The 19,372-nt window shown below is 38.8% G+C and overlaps 1 protein-coding gene across 2 annotated transcripts; it reads right to left on the reverse strand.

The window, feature by feature from the left end:
- Window positions 1-548: 548 nt before the first annotated feature.
- LOC106699598 (protein FAM163A-like) lies at window positions 549-18,983 on the reverse strand. Of its 2 annotated transcripts, XR_002754457.1 has the most exons (5): window positions 18,632-18,983; window positions 18,008-18,060; window positions 5,781-5,895; window positions 3,297-3,999; window positions 549-3,170 (listed from the first exon to the last, which is right to left on the reverse strand). XR_002754457.1 is itself a non-coding variant. In XM_023352418.1 (4 exons), the coding sequence occupies exons 3-4, from the start codon at window positions 5,871-5,873 to the stop codon at window positions 3,628-3,630; spliced, it is 465 nt and encodes a 154-aa protein (XP_023208186.1). In that variant the 5' UTR covers window positions 5,874-5,895; window positions 18,008-18,060; window positions 18,632-18,983; the 3' UTR covers window positions 549-3,627. The 2 variants fall into 2 exon arrangements, 1 of the variants encoding a protein (XP_023208186.1); XM_023352418.1 differs by having other exon boundaries at window positions 549-3,999.
- Between the last annotated feature and the right edge of the window lie 389 nt (window positions 18,984-19,372).

The raw sequence follows: 19,372 nt of genomic DNA on the forward strand, positions 1-19,372 counted from the left end.
GTCAAACCTGCCGTGAGTGTAAGAAGTAAATGATGTGGCATCTGTGATATGTTTCCCAGGGGGTGTTGGTGCGGTAGCTCTATTATTGTCATGGGCTGAGCAACCAGACCGGAGAGCAAACAGGCCCAGCTGGTAAGGCGACGCAGAACAACGGGGAAGTCTCTGCAGTGCCGCTCCACCTGTACGCAGCTTCCACTTTGATCCTGCATGCTCCAAAGTCCCAGTTAATGTGAGTTTCTCTTAATTTCTCCATTTGACTGTGAAGTCTGTCATTTCTCTCCAGGAGGAAGCCACTGTTTCTTTCCCCAAAGTCTCACTTCTCTTGTTGATTTTCACTTCTGTGTTTGAGTTTACTGTTTTTTTTTCACGTTTATCCCTTTGTGGTCAATTTATTGTGTATATGAATATATATATATATATGTTTCTCCACTAAAACTGTGACTTCAACACATGGTGTCTTGTCCCTCTGAGTCACAGTAGGAAAAGATGCACACACATACACACACACAAAAAAGCCAAGGGAGACATATAAACATTTATTTTCTCCTCAAAATAATAACAATAATAATAATAAAAAGGTGTGAACAGGTGATGGATTTTCTCACTCTAACAGGGTGTACCAATAGATAACCCATCAATGCAGCTGAAAAGAAATCAGAGAAATCTGAAAATAAGAGCAAACCGCTGAACAAAAGCACAGAGCTTCATCTGCCAGAGACAGGGAATGACATTGTGCTGCATCATGGAAACACAAAAGCGCGTTTGAAACAGCAAACTGATGAAGCAAAGCTCTGCATCGACAATGTGATGCAACAGGAGGCCAGCACCTTAAAAAAACTAAAAAAACGCATTCATTCACAGGGAAAGTTTTCACATTTGCATGTTGTTGTGCAGCAGACGAACACAAGTATTTTACAAAGAAAAATGCTTATATGCATTCATTCCCCTTTCCTCTGCCACCCTGAAGTAAAATCCTCTGAACTCAGGAAGTGTGGAAGAAACCCAAGAGTGAAACATGGTGGTGGCAGCATCATGCTGGGGTGTTTCCTGCTCAGAGTTGATCAGGAAATGAATGGTGCTAAACAGGAGGCGACCCTGGAAGAAAAACGTTTTAGAGGCTGCAAAACACTTGAAACTGGAGAAGAGGTTTCACCTTCCGCCTGGACAAAGGCCCTGAACACAGTCAGAGCTAAATGAACGGTGTGGATAAAAGAATAATCATGTGTTAGAATGACCTAGTCAAAGTCTGAACCTAAATCCAAATGAGAATCTTTGGGGGGTGTCGATGTTGGCTGATGTTATCAACCTAATTTGACAGAACTTAACTTCTTTTGCAATAAAAAATGGGCAGAAAAACCCTGAAAAAGTTTGGAAGGATAAAACCGGTAGATGTTTTCTTTAAAAGAAAAATGGGAGTGGACATGAAAAATGCATGTGACATTTCTCACATTTTAAATTCTAAAACCTTTGGGGAGTTTTCCCCCCTTTCTTTCACTTCAAAACTAGACTCTGCTCTGAGCTGGTCTACGGCACGAAACCCCAAAACTGACAGGAAAGTTGTGACAAAATGTGAAGGTGTTAACGGACTATAAATACTTGTGCAAATCACTTGTTTCTGACAAAATACTGTTTCTTAAATAGAAGTCTTGGCAGTAGTATATTTGTTTGTCTGAGCACAACTTTTATCATAATTTTTTAGGAATGTAAAACTCCATCTCTAAATATACATTTCTTGTTCCTACTTACAGTACCGCATTTTTCTGACAGGAACACACAAAAAAACACAGGAATACAAAGAGAACATTAAATAAAAGAGTAGGAAATAAAGCAACAATGATATTCACCAGAAGTTTCACAAAAATATATATCAATTCAGGCATATACTGTGAAATAACACTGCATGTTGTTACTGTACCGTGGCAGACAGGATGGCGATTTTAAATCACTAAAATATAGTACACAATCTTACTTTATGTTGGATTTTTTTTCTCGTTTTCACTTAAACAAAAAGAGAAAAGGATCGTCCGTTATCTTTCGTCTGAATTCGCAAACAAGAAAAGACTCACAGCACCACCAGCTTTTACACCATGAAACAAACCTTTTTTCATTTTAATAGTCTGGCTTCCTTACATTTACCAGAATAGAGATCACCGCTAAAACACACGTGAGACTTTCTTTGTTGACTGAAACTAACTGAAAAAAAAAAACTGCAAGATGCACAAAATTGCATAAAAACTCCCCTTTCCGTTCCCTGTTTCACCTCTGGACAAAACTCCGCGGTGAGTTTCTATTACTGGCAAATGACTAGGCCTAGTAGAAAACTGTTAGCCCTCATGTACAGGAGGCCGAAAGGCTCAGGGAGGGCGGGGGTCACACTTTGAGTGTCTGAGTTAACATCCGGAAAGAGAAAGAGAAACAGAAACTGAGCCGATGTGGAGGAAAGTCCTTTATATGGTGAAGCAACACATGAACACAGATCGATCATGTGCCTTCATTGCTAATCGGATTTTAACTCTCGGTTCCCATGTGACTTCCTGCTGATATGAGAGGTAAAAAAAAATCCACTAGTCACTTAAGCTTGAACTGAGAGTCAGGAATTTCCTTGACTATTTATGCTTTCAGTTTGAGAGAAGAAGAGTGACACATCAGATCTATCGACAATCTTAATCAACCTTATTTACACAAATTTGGTGCAATGTCATTCATAAACCACAAAATGGCTCCCCTACAGAAGGTTCCTGCAATCGGCGCGATGATGATGTGCACATACTCCTCTAGTGGCAGGGGAAGCCCATGTTTTTCAGCTCTATGCAGAGATTACTGGTCATGTAGCATATTTCTTAAAAAGTGACTTTAATCTAGACTGACAGAGGTTTGGCAAGCCATGTTGTTTTATTTGAAAGGGGGCTATTATGTAAGATTGGCTTCTTTTTTTGAGCTTTACATCATGTTATAAGGTTATCCCCTCATCAAAAATATACCTGGAGTGTTGCTTTGATTGTTTCATGCATGTTTGAGAAATCCTTTAATCTGCAGTGGCAGCCATTCAGAGGAGCCGGAGCGAACGCTCTTGCCGAGCGCCACCTCTTCCATACCGCTCCACCTGGAGGCTGCAGTCTCCAAGCCAAACTTCTGCCTCCACTGCGACTCCTCCACTCATCTCCTTCAGACTAGCAACAGCACACAAAAAAAAACAACCTTCAAACAAATGATGTATATGTTGGTTGAATTTTTACTGTATATTGCAGATTACAAATCCTTAGATTTTGTAATCTATTTATCTTGTTTATCCTTACTGGTGGAGTGGTCTTGCCTCAGATGCAGTCACCAGTGATTTAGCCCCATAGCCGTGGAAGAACAGTCTGCCTTTTACAGGAGAGGAAAATAAATTCTCGCTGCAGCGTTTGTGAGCTGCTGCATGATTTTGTTGCCCACACAGGAGCTCAGTCAGTGGGCTGAGTCTGTGGGTGACTGTGACTAAAGTCAGAATGTGCAATAATCTAGGTGTAATTGTGCTGTGTTTTAATACATTTACTTTTTTGTTGTTGTTATTCTAAATGGCTTGTGCAAGTAAAGTTAAGTGTGTTGGTGTAAAAGTGTGTGAAGAAGGGTCCAGTGAGGAGAGAGTCAGACGTCGGTGCTGTAGGGGCGCGGCGGGGCAGGGAAAGCGTCCGTGGGGTTGTAGTAGCTCAGAGGGGACGAAGTCGGGTGGTTGACGGGCAAAGGAAGAGACACTGACGGGTTTTCGTAGTAGAAGCCCAGCCGCTCCCCTCCATTACGCATGTCGTCTGTGAGTCCAGAGCGGACGGGGTACGGCGAACACGAGGGGCAGGGGCTGTGGTGCGAACCCGAGTCCAGCTGGTCCAGGGAGACGGGCGTGATGTCGGTCCCGTCCATGGCCAGGGCGTTGCAGGCGTTGCAGGGGAAGTGAGACAGAGGATCTGCTCCCGCCACCGAGCCCACGTCCGCCTCGGACTCGTTCTTCTTACAGCAGTAATACTGGCGCAGGTCGACAGTAAACACAGCGAGGGAGAGAACGGGAGAGAGAGAGAGAGAGAGAGAGAGCGGGTAAGAGACTTTCCGAGGATGTTTTACGCAGCGAGACTCGGCTGTGTTGAAGAGAAAGTGGCACAGTCGGAAATGAGCTCATTCATGTTCGCTCAAAGATTGTCTTGGAGAAGATAAGCTTGTGTGTTGAAGAAAACACGAACGTAATCATTTAAGATTTTTAGTAACGAGATTCAGAAATTATTGTAATAATCCCATTTTTCCTCTTTTCCTCATTTAGTGTTTAATGTACATCACGACGCACAAACACATTAAAAGGCTCATGTAAAATTTAAAAAAATGTTTCTGTGCTGGGTTCACTGTTGATACATCTAATTAGATTGGGACACCTAAAACGCTAAAAAAATAAAATAAATAATCTTTTACTATAGTAACAATCTCACACTGAAAAATAGTGAAAAATCCACCTTGTACATTTATTCACTAAGAAAATAATACTATAAGAAATAAAACTAACAAATTCACCCCTAGCAATCCTTTTATAATCATAACATTAATATTTAATTCATACATATATATTTTTTTCTTTTATGAGGCGTCTAATTTGCACATTAATGTTGCACAAAATGCAGAATAATAAGGCAGATAATAATCCATAAGGTTTATTCTTAGGGAACAAGAAAATCAAGCAAGTAAACCATTGTAACTTAAAATATATTGGGACTGTCATAGTAATTCATATTTATAAATAATCGATTATGGATTTTAGATCAATATCAATATAAACTCATTCATTTTCACCTTGCCACAAAACTTGGCATCTTACCTGGAGATTGAAAAAGAAAACAATGAGTTGGTGCTGGAGGATTAGACTCTTGTTGTAAAGTGGCAGGTTTGTGGGAAAACACGCCGTCTTTGGTCAATAATCTCAGCCGGCGTTGTTTCGAGACGAACGGGAAAAGCAGAAGGACGTCGATGAGCTCCTGTGCTGGGAGCCCTCGTGTTTGTTAGCGGCGGCCAGAAAGCTGATTCGCTCCACAAACATGTTGGAGCCTCAGATAGACCGGCGGTGATATTTATGAGGAGCATAAAACTGTCAGCAAAGCTCCCGTTCCCACAAGAGTGAAGTATTAAACATGCCAAACAACACGAGGGCTGATAGCTGTTTAACTATTAACGGCTTATCGCCAGCCCCATTAAGGCTTCCATCTCCTGCAGGTATACATTTATGAATCGGGGGCATGACGAACGTATGAAACTACCAAAACTACAAACAATATGGAATAATAAATGGGCAAAACAAAAAGCATGTTGTTCCTCAGCAGAACATCTGTTAGGAACCTTGTTTGGGAGCAACAAGGTTATTATAGGTTGTTCAAAATGCCAGAAAATTGAAAATATGTCTTTGTTGAGTCTTAGCCAAAAAGTTGAATACAGCTATTAAAATCAAAAGTTGTCCTTTATCTTAAATTTTCAATGTTACGTTGCTGCAACAAAACGAGCTTTTTTTTTTAAAAGAGATTTTACATAATTATCCAAATCTATCTATATATTGCTCATGGTGACTTTTAACCTTTTGTTTTTGAAACAGGCAGAAATAATATTTCATGACATTTGCAGATATTTTTTTTATTATTGCCAGCCTTTTACAGGTACAAAAGAAGTTTCATTTTATAAATAAAACAACAACTTAAGAATAGCTCTTTTATTTTAAATATTTTCTTTGTTTTTAAAGAGTGAGAGAGACATATTTGTGTGCAACTCTTAGATACCTGGAGTCTACAGTAACAGAGAACTGCTACGATGCACAGCAGTATCACCCCAGCAAGAATTCCTCCGGTTATCACGATAGTTCCCGCTGACATTCGACCAGCTCTCCATCCAACCCTTTGAAGAGACGGAGAGAGAAACAGAGCTTGTCAGAGTACAAAGGTGAAAAAAGCAGCAGCCAGAAAACATTGCTGCAGCAGAGTACCTGTACATACAGGAAAGCAAGACTTTCTGAATTCCCTGTAAATGATGGAGCATGCATGCTGCAAATATTGGGTTATATAACTGAAAAGAGATGATTTTTTTTCTCGCTATACGAGTATATATGAGCGATGATGTCTGAGCCCCACAGCTAATCTGCAGAAAAGTGCCGATAACGCACGAGGGTCATTTCTATAGCCTGGTGGCTGAGACGAACAGAACTCAGACAAAATGTTTACTGTGTCTTAACATACTCTGAGGGTGTAGCTGGGAAATGCTGCTGTCTAAATGAACTAAAGTAAAAACAATCCACTCACTGGAGTTTGAGCTGGTGACTAGAAGCTAAAACTCTCACTAGTGAGTGAGAAAACGTTTGCTTTTCTTGAGATGAATCCTATTTTGATGTCAGAATTATATAGTTCTCCAAACTTGCGAGTTACTTTCAATCATGTTGTACATTTATTGTTGGATATTTTCGACAGGAATGAATCTGATCTAAACATGGACGGATGGTTTTAGATGTGCTGCAAAATCTGAAGATACTGTATTGTTTTTTTTGTCTTTGTGCAAAGACAGCGCTAATGTCTCAGTAATAAAATATATAGGTCAACAGAAGCACACACACACACACACATCTGTGGTAAGCTCTTCAGATTTTTGCTATCATATGTCTTCACACATGAAAAATCTTCCTGCTTATCTAGCTGCCTGGAAAAGTACCATAAAAAGTGAAACAAGTGTCGCAGATTTCTGTGATCTCACCTGCAGATCCTCCCTGGAAATTTTCAGAGCTGCAGTTAAAACTAGCTCAGCTCTCTACAGCTCACTCCCCCCATGGCTGTCACCCTGGCTATGCAATCAGCGCTAATGGTAACTCTTGCGACGTGAACTTTTCCATTCTGGTTGTGCTTAGTGGTGTTGCCTTAACAGACCGGAAAAAGGTGAGATTTTTCTGTAGGTCAGGGGCAACCGAGCTCCTCAAAGTGATGCAAACAAAGACGTGAAAAGGACAAACGTCTCTTCAGCTTTGAATAATAATAATAATATAAAACAGAATACAAAAACTAAACAACAAATCGTAAAAAAAACCAAACATCAGGTGTCTTTGGAAAGTGCCTCATTTGCATGAGAGGCTAGCTTTCGTGGCCACTGAAGTTTGAAACTTTACAATTTTATTATTTTTCATTATGGACTGAAACCTTATTAACATAATCTGCAAGAAGAGGAGGTATTGAAAGTAGATGAGCTAAAGTTCCTCGATTCTGCTAGGGCTGTAACGATTCCTCGAAAGATTCGAGTACCTCGATTATTAAAAGTCCTCGAGGAAAATATATCTGCCTCGAAGTTTGATAAAATTATGTTTTATTATTTAGTGCACCGTGTTCCGGTGGGATCATTATTTGTGTTGGACAGCTGTTTAGAGTTGCTTTTGAAACATAATCATAAAACATTAATAGATAATCTGATGTGTACTCTGATGTCTAATGTAATGTTGTTGACTGTGTGTCCTATGGCTTTGTATTTTTGTGTTTTTAAGATGTAAAACTCTTCGAAATGCTTTGTTGCTGAAAGGTGCTGTACAAATGAAACTTGACTGATTGATTGATTGAAAGAAGTGTATTACTAATGGGAATGTTTTTCAAGAGCGGTTTTTGTGTTAGTGGGGTTAATATTGTGTTGCCATGAAGAAATAGCCATAGTTATCTAAAAAGAAATTATAAATAGTTCTTATCGTCATTTTTATTGTTATCACAAAATATCGTGATTCAACTAAATTCACATCGCCCGCCTCTATTTCAAATTACAACGGACATGGAGTTGCTTTGTAGATGAAATATATGTTTTCACTGAGCGTATGCTGCAATGTTTTACAGGTAAATACATAAAATATTACTACTGTCTGCTCCTCACACTTTTTTCCACTCAATTTATTAACAGGTTCTCTTAAAAGCCTGCAAACCTACAGCACGCCGCCGCTGCTTTGCATTAATCAGTTTTGGTTTATCCCCCATAAAACTATGTTTGCAGGAGCGGTTCAAAAATTATAGAGTTTATCGTCAGCATTTAAGCTACACACCCTCTGAGTTCATAATAAGGAAAAGTACTTCATTATCCTTAAGGTCGTAAAAATATCGTCACTCAAGCAAGACACTGCAAAGACCACTGCAGGCCTGAACACAACTGAAAAGAAAAACTTAAAAAAAAAAAAAGAAAAGATTAAATATGGCCTTAAGGTATGTGCTTGTAATGAAATTCAAAAGTAGAGAGATGCCCTGCGGCTAATTACCTTCGCCTAGGAATATTTAAAAGCTTCAATTACAATATGTGCTTAGTCTTAATAGAATAGCTTTTGCTGAGATTAACATGCTGAATGCATCAGCACCAACTGTGCTCATGACCCACAGAACACGACGTTATATACAGTATGCATGGTGAAGTGCAGGTCCTGCACACTAACTCTGACACGGTCAAACTATTGAATTTAACAGAAACCGATTCTGAAATTTCTGTTCCTGAAAAAGACTAAACCAGAGCAGGTTTGGCTTCTGGCGCCATTCAAAACTGAGCTTTTTTTGTTATTTTTAAAATGGCTTTGAGAAAGGCAGGTTGCAATAAATCAAAAGGTGAAATCTCTTAATGCCAATAAATAGTTAAAGCAAACCAAACCTCGTGTTACATTTCAGCAGAAACGTCATATGTATGATGAGTCATGGAAACAGCCGACACAAATACAATAAAATGGATTAAAAGTGTCCTTTAAGTAGGTATTAAACATACTTTTCATTTAACCCACACTTTTGTATTATATAATGTTGTTTTTATTGGTGTGATGTAATATTTTCATTTTAAATGTCATGTTTTCATCAGCAGTGATGGCATAGTTACTTTGAAAAAGTAACTTTAATTGGATTACTGATTACTCCTCGAAAAAGTAACTTAGATTACTGATTACTTTATTTGGAAAATAACTAAGTTACATTAAAAGTAACTTTTTTAGTTACTTTCAGCAGCTGCAAACAACATCGCTCCGCCACCTGTGAAAATGACATTGATCTTTGCCGAAACTTAATTGTAAGTTACTTTATAATGGTAACATCAACAATATGTCTCCACTTATATGGCTGAACTGAAGGGGAGATTGTTTAATGGTTACAACAGTACAAAAAAAACTTTAGTAATTTGTGCGTGTTTTTGTGTGTTCCAGTGTTGTCTGGAAAACTATAAATAGGTTATAGCCCCCCCAAAAGGTGAAATCTCTTTGGGGGACCCTGCCCCAGCATCCAGGTTGTGCGTTACGGCCCTGCGTTTGCTGTCAGAGCGCAGCGCACAGCTGCTCCTCCTGCGGCTCCACAACTCAGATGTCCCGCTGCACAGATTTGTGACACTTATTACTGATTATAATGGCGTTTGGTTGCACAACTTTACGGACTCGTTCATTCGTGGCTGTTTTCATGTTTATTGCGCTGTTCAGATTAGTCTTGATGTTTGCAGGCTTTTTTGGAGCGCAACGCGGAGCTCGACGTCAGGTAATATATTAAATTGACATTAACAAAGACACAGCGGGACGGATCATCCGGGAAATGATGGACAGGGGGAGCCTGACTAAAACTAACTGGAAGTCAGACACATTCTGGGGTTTATGTCTGCTTATTTCCGAGCCCAAAAAGAGCAACCCGAGACTCATTAAATGTGCAAGCGACTTTAGGAAAAAAACAAGCCGAAAGCTGCTTATAATAATCGAACTTGGTGACCGAAACTCAAAATAGTTCCTGCAACAAAATGCGCATCTCTCTCCTCCCTCCATTGTTTACATTTCTGTCGCTGCTGATACTGTCGCATAGAAACGGTGGTTACTCCCCAATTAAATTACAAAAGATAATAGGAACGCGCAGTAACGCAAAGTAACCTCGATAAGTAACTGTAGTCTGACTACTGGATTTGAAATAGTAACGCGTTAGATTACTCATTACTGAAAAAAGTGGTCCGACGTCAGTAACTATGTAACATCACTGCCTATAAGTGGAAAATTATCATAAGGAACAGAAATAAAGGCTTTCAAACGTCTATGTGTAATTAATCAATATCACGTTTCTTTTAGTGATAAAGTTCCTGAAATAAATGACATTTTGGCAATATTCTCCTTTTTTTCTGAATGGGTCCGTACAGTTCCACAGCTCGAAGCAGTACTTTTTTATTTATATGTACTTCCAAGACAATGTTACTATTCCCAATGCATTTATCCATGCGGCCGGGTGAATTGCGTTGCAATGTTACTGTTTCAGAAAAAAAACAACAACACTTTGCCATGGTTGGCATTACTTCGCCTTCCATCCCAAATGAGAAACCTTGAAGTTGTTTACCACCAACATAGATTATGTTTCTAGGAAAGATATTTGCAATCAACTACAGTTTTTATCTTTTATCCATGCATCTTTTGAGTGCAGTCCACTCATCCTAAGCTTTCCTCTGCTTCCCTGAGATGGCTTTCTATTTGTACAAATAAATAGAGCCAGATTGGCTTGAATTAAAAATAACCTCTAAAAGCTGTGCAGAGAGTTCCCATTATGAAATTTTCTGAAAAGAAAACACCAGGCTCATAAATGAGACAAATTTAGTCACAACCATCTTAAAAAAAGCCGTGCTTGAATTTTGAACACCTGTTTTTTCCTCTCCGTATTCCAGGCAAGTCTTGAACAAAAAGCTCTGATTGGCAGAAATATATGAGAAAACAGAGTTTGGAGAAAAAAAAAAGAAGCAAAATCAAGTCATCCAAACTGTGATCACATCCAACAGAGAAAGCAAACACACTCAGAAGATTATCTAACAGTTTGTCTATCCAATCTTTATCAGGTTCCAAGATTAGGGAAAAATTTCCAGTGTGAAAAAATGCACAGTGCAAAAGTAATCATAGTGCTTTTACTTCTGCACATTTCATCATATTACAGCCACAAACCTCAGCATGAACATTGTTTCCTAAACCACCTGTAGCAAACTTCAAATGTCCCTTCACTAATGTTCTCTAACAAAACTGTGGCGTTAAACTACAATACACACTTTCCAGATTTTTATTTGCAAAGAACATTTTATTTTTCTATATAGTTTTCCTTCAATTCTCAATTTGGCAGCACTTTGTGTTGGTCTAACCCTCAAAATCCCAATAAAACACGTAGAAGTTGATAGCTGTGATGTGACGTAATTTTAAAAACGCTCCTGGGGTGTCTAGACTTTTGCAAGTGGCTGCTGTGAATTCCTCCATTTCGCTAGAAATGAGAGAAGCATCAAATACCCATAAACCATCTCAGCTCAGAAAACCAACACAAAAGCACTTGCAGAGGACAACCCGTTAAATCAGCATGTAAAACAAATTATTTTGACACTAATTTGGAATGATTTATGTGGCTCACCTCATGCAGAATGATTAATTTTAAACACTCCCATTATAGTAATTACAACACCAGGCAATTTTGTTTGTCTACTGTTCAACTTGATTAACTAAAACACGCAGAGATTTCTCAGCTGAGGTGCAACATTTAATTATATTTTGATTATTTAAAATCTCCTTCTCCCGAGTGCTACTTATGCCGTTTTTATGCCCTAAGTAATTTACACAAAGCATTAATTTGCAGTGAAATTAAATTATTTGTTGATGTGCTAAAAATTAAACCTACAAACACTTGATTGATAAACTGTATTAGCATTTTTTTTTTTGATAAATCAAAGTGTTTGGGTGACTTAATGAACTGATTGGCTCTAAGAGACACGTCTTCCTCAGCTTGAGAGTCAGATAAAAAAGTGTTATAATAACAATGTTTGTCTTCCTTTGTCAAAACAATGTGATTAAGATGCATCTATTAAAACACTCAAGGTCTATGATTTTATTTGCATCTTAATTGATGCGAGTATCATCTAAAAGGTCATTCATCCAAGTGAATCAATTCAAAAAATGAAAAATGTAAAGCGCATCTCTTAGAGTGATATATTTATATTTATTTTTGCTTATTCTGATTACAGTTTTGCTTTGTAGCTGTGGTGCATTTCCCAGATCAGAACTGAAATTCTCAAAAACAACTTGTTCAATCTTCGCATCGTTCCGTCACTATTCGAAAATATACCTGAGAAATGAGACTGAGAAAATGGTATGACCTTAGGTAATGAAACCAAAGGTCTAGTTGTTCACTGACATCCATCCATCCATCCATCCATCCATCCATCCATCCATCCATCCAACCACCCAGCGTAGAAATAAGACGTCTAAAATTACAACATTACATCGAATCAATAAAAAGAAAGACTACGGATCTACTGGGAAGATGTTCCAGAGATCCAAACCAAAGAGATAAAGTCTGTTAATCAGGACACCTGTGTGTGGCTAACAGTATCAAAGGTTGCTGAAAGTCTAACAAGACTGAAACATTAAATTCCCCAGAGTCTGCAGACATGCCGATGTGACTGGACAAATTCCAACTTATTACATAATCAGAGAAAGAAAAAATGAAGTGTAAACGAGCATGCATGCCTCCCCCATGCAGTACTCTCCATTGTGTCACCGTGCTGAATTATACACACGACTGACCCACAGTAATGCTGTTAGAACTGTAGTGAGGTCATTCTTGCTAAACATTTTTCTCTCTTTTCTCCCTCCTCCCTAATTTTGTTTAGCCCTTATTCCCTTTAAACTCTTCTTCGGCACATCTTTCCCTTCTTGGTCCATCGGTTTGAAGCAAGCAAGTTTTTATTTTTTTTTACTACTAAAAATATGTAACCTGTGCAAATCCAAAAATCTATTTTCAAATTATGGTTGATTAATTAAGGGAAAGAAGCTAATCAAACCAACCTGGCCCTGTGTGAACAAAGTAACCGTGATTAACTTTTGATTCATTCATTACTACCACATCTGTAAAAGACAAGAAATTGCTTCAACACAGCCTGTCAGACAACATTAAAAAGGATGAAATATCTCAAACAACAATGCAACAAATTCCAATATAAAGACATTCGAAAACAGACGAGAAAGATGACTATCTGTCTAGAACAATGGTTGCAATGTCACTTCTAGGCTTTTGCACTCCAGCAAACCACAGCAGGAACTATTATCTGTACATGGAGAAACATAGAACTATTGTTAACTTTTGTAGTAGCTGTCAGCGTAACAAAATGACTCCAGGAGGGAAGAAACAGGAAGGCACAAAAAAACAAAAACACTGAACACCTAAGCCCTCTATTCCCTCAGTAAAGCATTGTTCAACAATAATAAAGAGGCTGGAAAAATGATTTCCATGGGGGGGGGGGGGTTCAAGGCCACTGCTGGCCAAAATGAACACAAAGTCCCACCTCACATTTGGCAGAAACGTCTTGATTTTCTCCAAGAGTTTTCCGAAAATATTTGAAATCTGGTGGGGAAAAAGTGGAACTTTTTCCATACATGACCAAATTAATTTTTAAAGCTATTTTACCATCAAGCTTGGTTGCTGAGCTGAAACATTAAAGCAAAGGAAGAGAAATCTACAATGGAGTGGAATACTTTTTCATTTATGCATTTAAAAATCTTTTCTTCACAAAAGTAACTACATGAATTGTCTGTGTTCAGAACCAAATGCATTGGATCTATTGCCCTTTGAAGTCTAATTAAGTTCTTAATAATTTATAAAAACTAATTACTAAATTGAACAAATATCTAGCGCGCTCCGAAATAATTAAAGTAGCGTTGGGTATGTCTGGCTCTCTGGGTTAGTGTTACAGCAGATGAATTGGATCCATTCGTTGTGCAATTTGGGAATAATTACTATTTGAAACGACAACCAAATCAACCTTTTTCTGTATCATTACTTCAGCTAACGCGAAGGGTTGCGCGTTCTTTTTCTGAGTTATCTAACAGACTTGATGTTTCTGCCATCATTTTTAATGCAATTGTGCTCTTCCTGCTAGGGAATCAGTTGGTTTTATTGCTCCAGTCCTTTCTCTCTCTCCGCACCATCACGCGAGTAAATATATTGAATTAAAATGACCCCTTCTTACTCTTTTCTCTCCTTTACTTCAAAAACGCACACATCGCGTTGTTTTGTGAGACGATTAAACCTTTGTTCAGGTTGCCACGACAGCCTCTTGTTTTCGGCTGCCACATACCCACACGAACGCAGAGCGAGGTGGAGAGGTTTCACACTCCACTTGTGGACCTATATTTAGCGGCTTTGTCATCCCTCGACAGAGTGAAAAGCAGCAGATGAGAGGCAGCACAGAAAGGTGTCATAATTTAATTCGTTTTCTCTGTGGGAAATGAAACAATCCTTGCAGCAGTCAGCTGCATGCGCAAGACCTCACATGTAGCTCACACACGCATACACACACAGCCACAAATGAATCAAACAGTGAGGGGGTAGAAGTAAAAAATAAAATAAAATAAAGAAATATCTTCTCTGATACATTTTATGTAGGATGCTGATTTGTGTTCTGAAAATAGACGCTTCTTCTCCCAGATGATCCCTGAGTGAGCCATGGAAATTACAGAAGCTTTGAAATGAAAATTTAATTAGGAAACTCAGAGGTGCATGGGAATATTCTGACATTTAGGTACAAAATTTGTTCAAACTCCTGCTGAGAGAAAGGTAGGAAGAGATACTGCATTAGCTTATTAAATCTGGAATGTGTCATCTCTATTAGCCTCGCAAAAGTACAGAAATCACCATTCCAGTACTTCTTAAATAATATGACAGAAAATTAAGAAGGATCTGGTTCTGTGTCTCTGATAAAAGACAGAATGAAAAAAAGAAAATAGAGAAGATACTGGCTGTAGTTGGTAAGAGAATGCCATTATTTGCAATGAAATACCAACATGGGCTGGAAAATTACTCCAAAACAAACATTTAAGCCAATTACAAGCTAATAAAGTGCTTAGGGACCATCAAAAGATGGGAGAACGGTAGAGGAAGCGCGATAATGTGGGGCTTTTTTGCTACAGGAGGAACTGGAGCACTTCACAAATTAGATGCTGAATCAAACCCTGCATTTTTTCCTCCAAAAATAAAGATTTTTACAGACCACAAACTGTGTTTTAAAGCTTCTGTAGTAAGTTTGACTACATAAGTTTAAGTAAAGCTTTGCATTTAGGTACATAAAATCCTTCTTTTACGTTACTAATTATGCCTAATTATGCAATAATTACATTCCTGCCTACATCCTCAGACATGAACAGATGTGGTGAAATATAATCCAGCACTAACAACAGGAGGTGATCCAGCAGGGAATATAGACGGATTGAAATAATTGTTGACTTATTCAGCAAACTGTGCAAAGTATTAATAATTTAGTCAACAATCAAAATCATCATTGGTAGCAGCTCTAGGTCAGTTTTTCCTGTTGACCTAGTTTATTGCTACTTTTATTTCATATATGTACACTCTGGAATCATTTTGTAAAACCATGAAGGACTTAGAGGTGATTTAAGGCAGTTTAATTAATTTTATTATAAGTTGGACCATGAACATCTATGACTATTACTCAAAAGCACATCTAGTTGCATCAGTTCACTAAACTTGAGTACATACAGCAAACATTTTTGAAAAAAAAAAAGCATAAATCCTTTATTTGTTGCTAAAGACCGACAATTGTTATTGATCAAATAAAAGAAAAAAAATGACCCCCCAAAAATCTGGAACCTTCAAAGACTTACAACGCATTCAAAATGGGCTTTCAACAAAAGCCCATTTTGGTCATTTCATTGAAATATTACAAGCTTAGTTTGTAGTTGAGCATGCAAAAATGAAATATATGTGTATATTTTACTTTTCCAAAAGAAAAAACAAATAAAGGTTTTGGACCCAGCAGGTATGAGTGGGTGCACGAAGCATGTTGTTGCAGACAACTCTCCTAAACTACAAGGCAATAAGAGTCTTGATGGTACTTGGAGAAGGCAATAAGTAATCTCAAAAACAAGAATAATAAGTCAACCAAGCAGGAGTTTTCTATACGCTGTTTTTCAGTCTGTGAAAGTTTTTTAGTCACGGATTAGTTGCTGTTCATGTTGGCAGTTGGAAAGGAGATTATTTTGAAAGATGCAGGCCTGTAGGTGAGCTACAGCTCAGAAAAGACATATGGGAAAATACGGTCTGCGGCGCAGCTGAAATGTGAACATGGAAGCCGACCTATGTCAGAGTAAAACGTGCAAAGAGACAAAAGGTGATGATTTACACAGCAAGAAGCCAATCCATTTGCATTATGAAGTAATTATGTAGGTGATACTAGATGTGAAAGTGTTTGTGATGACTCTCTTGGTGGCCTTGGAGGAAAGAAGTGAACCGATCCCAAGCAGCTTCAAACTTCAGTCTCTCTCAAGCAATTCTCTTAAATAGATGTTTAGTGTGTGGAGAAATGAGGAACTGTCCTTCCCCCACATGTTGCTGCACGTCGACAGTCAGCTGGATGAACAAATGCTACTAGATTTACACATATAAGAGACATTTTGCCACTTAGAAACATTAAAGACATTAGAGGACACTAAAAAACAAGCACAGGATGAAGAAAGGTGTAATATCCAGCGCAATAAGCACCTGAATAATACAATTAATTTCACCCAGGTACTAAATCTACACAACTGGTTTGGGTGCTGGTCATTTCAGCTCTTTCCCGTTTTTGAAAGCTTTGCTAGTTTTTTTTATCTTAATTCTTTGAATACAGAAAGAAGAAAGAAACATTTAAAATAAATATACATAAAATTTGTATGTTTTGTATTTGAATTTATCCCCATAATTCTTCAGAAACCAGGAAAAACAAACCAATAACTGTGTACAAAGTTCCTTTACGTTTTTCCTTTCAACATTCCGGACTTTTCCAAAGATTTCCAATTATCTCAATTCTTCTCACTTTTCAGTTTTTTAAAAAAACTTTAAGGAACTTTAAGGAAGGAAAGAATGCAAGGAATAAACAAGAAAGAGGAAAGACAGCAAAGAGAAGAACAAAGGAGAGAATGACATGACAGGAAGAAAGGCAGGAAATAATAAAGAGAAGATGGAAGGGAACAAAGAAGAAAGGGCGAAAGAAGGATAGGGTAGAGTGAAGAACTCAACATTTGGACAATGTGAAAGGGAATAAAGTCTGAAAAAAAAAAGATTTTTTGCATCTTTTGTACTCTAAACTTTCCCAGCCATTTATAAACTTTAGAGGAACCCTGTAGGTATAAAATGATTTGTTTATATGCATGAAATGGAGGAAAATATGTCAAGAAACATGTGAGTAAGTGGCAGGAATGATGGACTAAATGTTGCATCTGTTTTTAAGAAGGGCAAAAGACTTGTTATACATTTTCAAAAAAACATCCCCCCAAAATCGAGCTTTTTTACCTCTAAAAGTTATTGATGAAAGCTACGTTTGTTCCTTTCAGAACAAAAGACACTATGAGATGATTTTACAACCAGTGACGGCTGGGACACAAGACACACAGGCGGAAAGAGAGAGCAAGAGACGACAGCAAAGCCTGATATATCAATTCTGAAATAATAATATGAATATTTTGTTGAGGTGGCCAACTTTGCGCTGGAAATCACAGCGAGTTTCTCCCTGCAAAATTTAAAGCCTGCGGCTTCAATTATTCAAGTATTGTTCCTTGAACAATATTTTTCCATCACAGGGGCAATTTAGCCATGTAGTAAAATCTGGACTTTTTCCGCCTCGTCCGCCGCTGAGAGCACTGAGCTGGGCGTGTGAGGAGAGGAACAGATCCAGCTCCACTGGATTCGGGACAGAGATATCTGCTGCCAGAGCACGGGAGGACAAATCCAGCAGGAAAGAGAAAAAGGCGTGATGATGACCTGCTGGGCCTGGCGAGGAACCCATAATAACTGCTTGCAGTTCTAGTTTTGGTTTGCTTTTGTGCCAAGAAAAACCAAAATCAACTGTTTAAACCTCGGCTGACCTACGAGCGAAGAAGAAGCACCTTCCCTTCCAAAAACAACACGGACTCATCTGTCCAGTTTGCACCTGCAACTTCGTGAACGCATTCGAACAAGACATCACTCACGCCACCGACAAATTCTACCTTTCGGAGTCACCATCTGGGGGATAGCATCCTCGGCTGTGCCCCGAAGACCCCTGTGAGGGGGGGAAAGAAAGAGGGATGAGCTCAGGTTCAGCCGTGGTGTCAGGAGACACCTCCACCCCCAGCAGCCAGAGTAGATGAGCCGGACTGAGCCAAGGTGAGGGCAGAGAGTCACAAACACAGATCTGTCTTTGTTAGGATGGGGACTGCATCCCTTCATTTATCACTTTCATCTCATTTATCAGGCTCTGCATTTACCCGCCCTTCTCTTACACATTTACTATGTCAGTTTATATAATAATAATAATATATTTGGTGCCATTTACTCATTAAGAGGGTTTGTAACTCACTAATACATACATTACTAGTCTGTGCTTTAATTAAAGAAGAATTTTCTACTTTTATTTTCGTTTTTTATACATATAAAATATTAAAATAAACTGTAATAATTCCACTGACCTTACAGTCTTATAATTACAGTAAAAGCCACTTTAAATCATAGTTTTGCTGAATTAATCGCATTTGAAAGTACTGTTTGAACAGGTTGCCAGGTCAGTTACGCAGCCCTCATTAAGCCCATTTTAACCTAATTAGGAATCCATTCAGATCAATTGAAAGCCTTACCTTTCAGAGTGAAAAACACCCCGACAACCTGTTTGAGTGACGGGTTCAGGGTCCAGAGATCTCGACCCCCCAGCACCGGTCAGCGCAATTAGAGATGCCCGGAGCCCGTTTTCCGAACCAGAAACCTATGAAGTCATGATCTGCGGCTGGTCGGTCCCGCTTCCCGCGCGTCTTCTAGCAGCCAGATGCCGGTGAGCAGGAGCGCGAGGAGATCTCATGGCAGCTCCCCTGAGCGCGAGGAGCTGGAGACGGACGAGGCGAGGCGCCAGCAGCAGCAGCAGCAGCAGCAGCCCGGCTGCGCAGCGTCACAGCTCGGCATGGCTGCGTCCTCGGTGGAGAGGGGGAGGTTTGACACCCGCTGCCGCCGAGTGGTCCCGGTGGGGCGGGATTAACAGAAACACTCAGGGTAACGACTGTGTCTCTTCTGAGTGATCCCAATTTAGCTGAGTAAATTAAAAAAAAATAATTATAAACTAGGATTTCATTTATCAATACATTGATCAATATATTTGATGTTTATTTACCTGTTGGGTTTGATGATGACATTTGACAAAATGTAATGTTTATTTATCAAAACGTAATGGTCATTGCTTGTTTCATAAATGGTTTATGACGTGAAGCACTTTGAACTACATTATTGCAGAAATGGAGTTCAAAGTGCCTTGACTGTCTTGGAATATAATATTTTCAAACCAGTCTGAGCCAATGTGAAACTACAGTTACCCCAATGTTTTATGCTAA

This window comes from Xiphophorus maculatus, chromosome 19 (assembly GCF_002775205.1).
Source record: "Xiphophorus maculatus strain JP 163 A chromosome 19, X_maculatus-5.0-male, whole genome shotgun sequence".
Lineage (NCBI taxonomy): Eukaryota > Metazoa > Chordata > Actinopteri > Cyprinodontiformes > Poeciliidae > Xiphophorus > Xiphophorus maculatus.

Bases quoted from the DNA above. Each gene is read 5' to 3' on its own strand.
- LOC106699598 (XM_023352418.1), bottom strand. From the start codon at position 5,873: ATGTCAGCGGGAACTATCGTGATAACCGGAGGAATTCTTGCTGGGGTG. The intron at 4,000-5,780 runs GTATCTAAGAGT...GACCTGCGCCAG, and splicing joins TCTGTTACTGTAGACTCCAG to TATTACTGCTGTAAGAAGAA.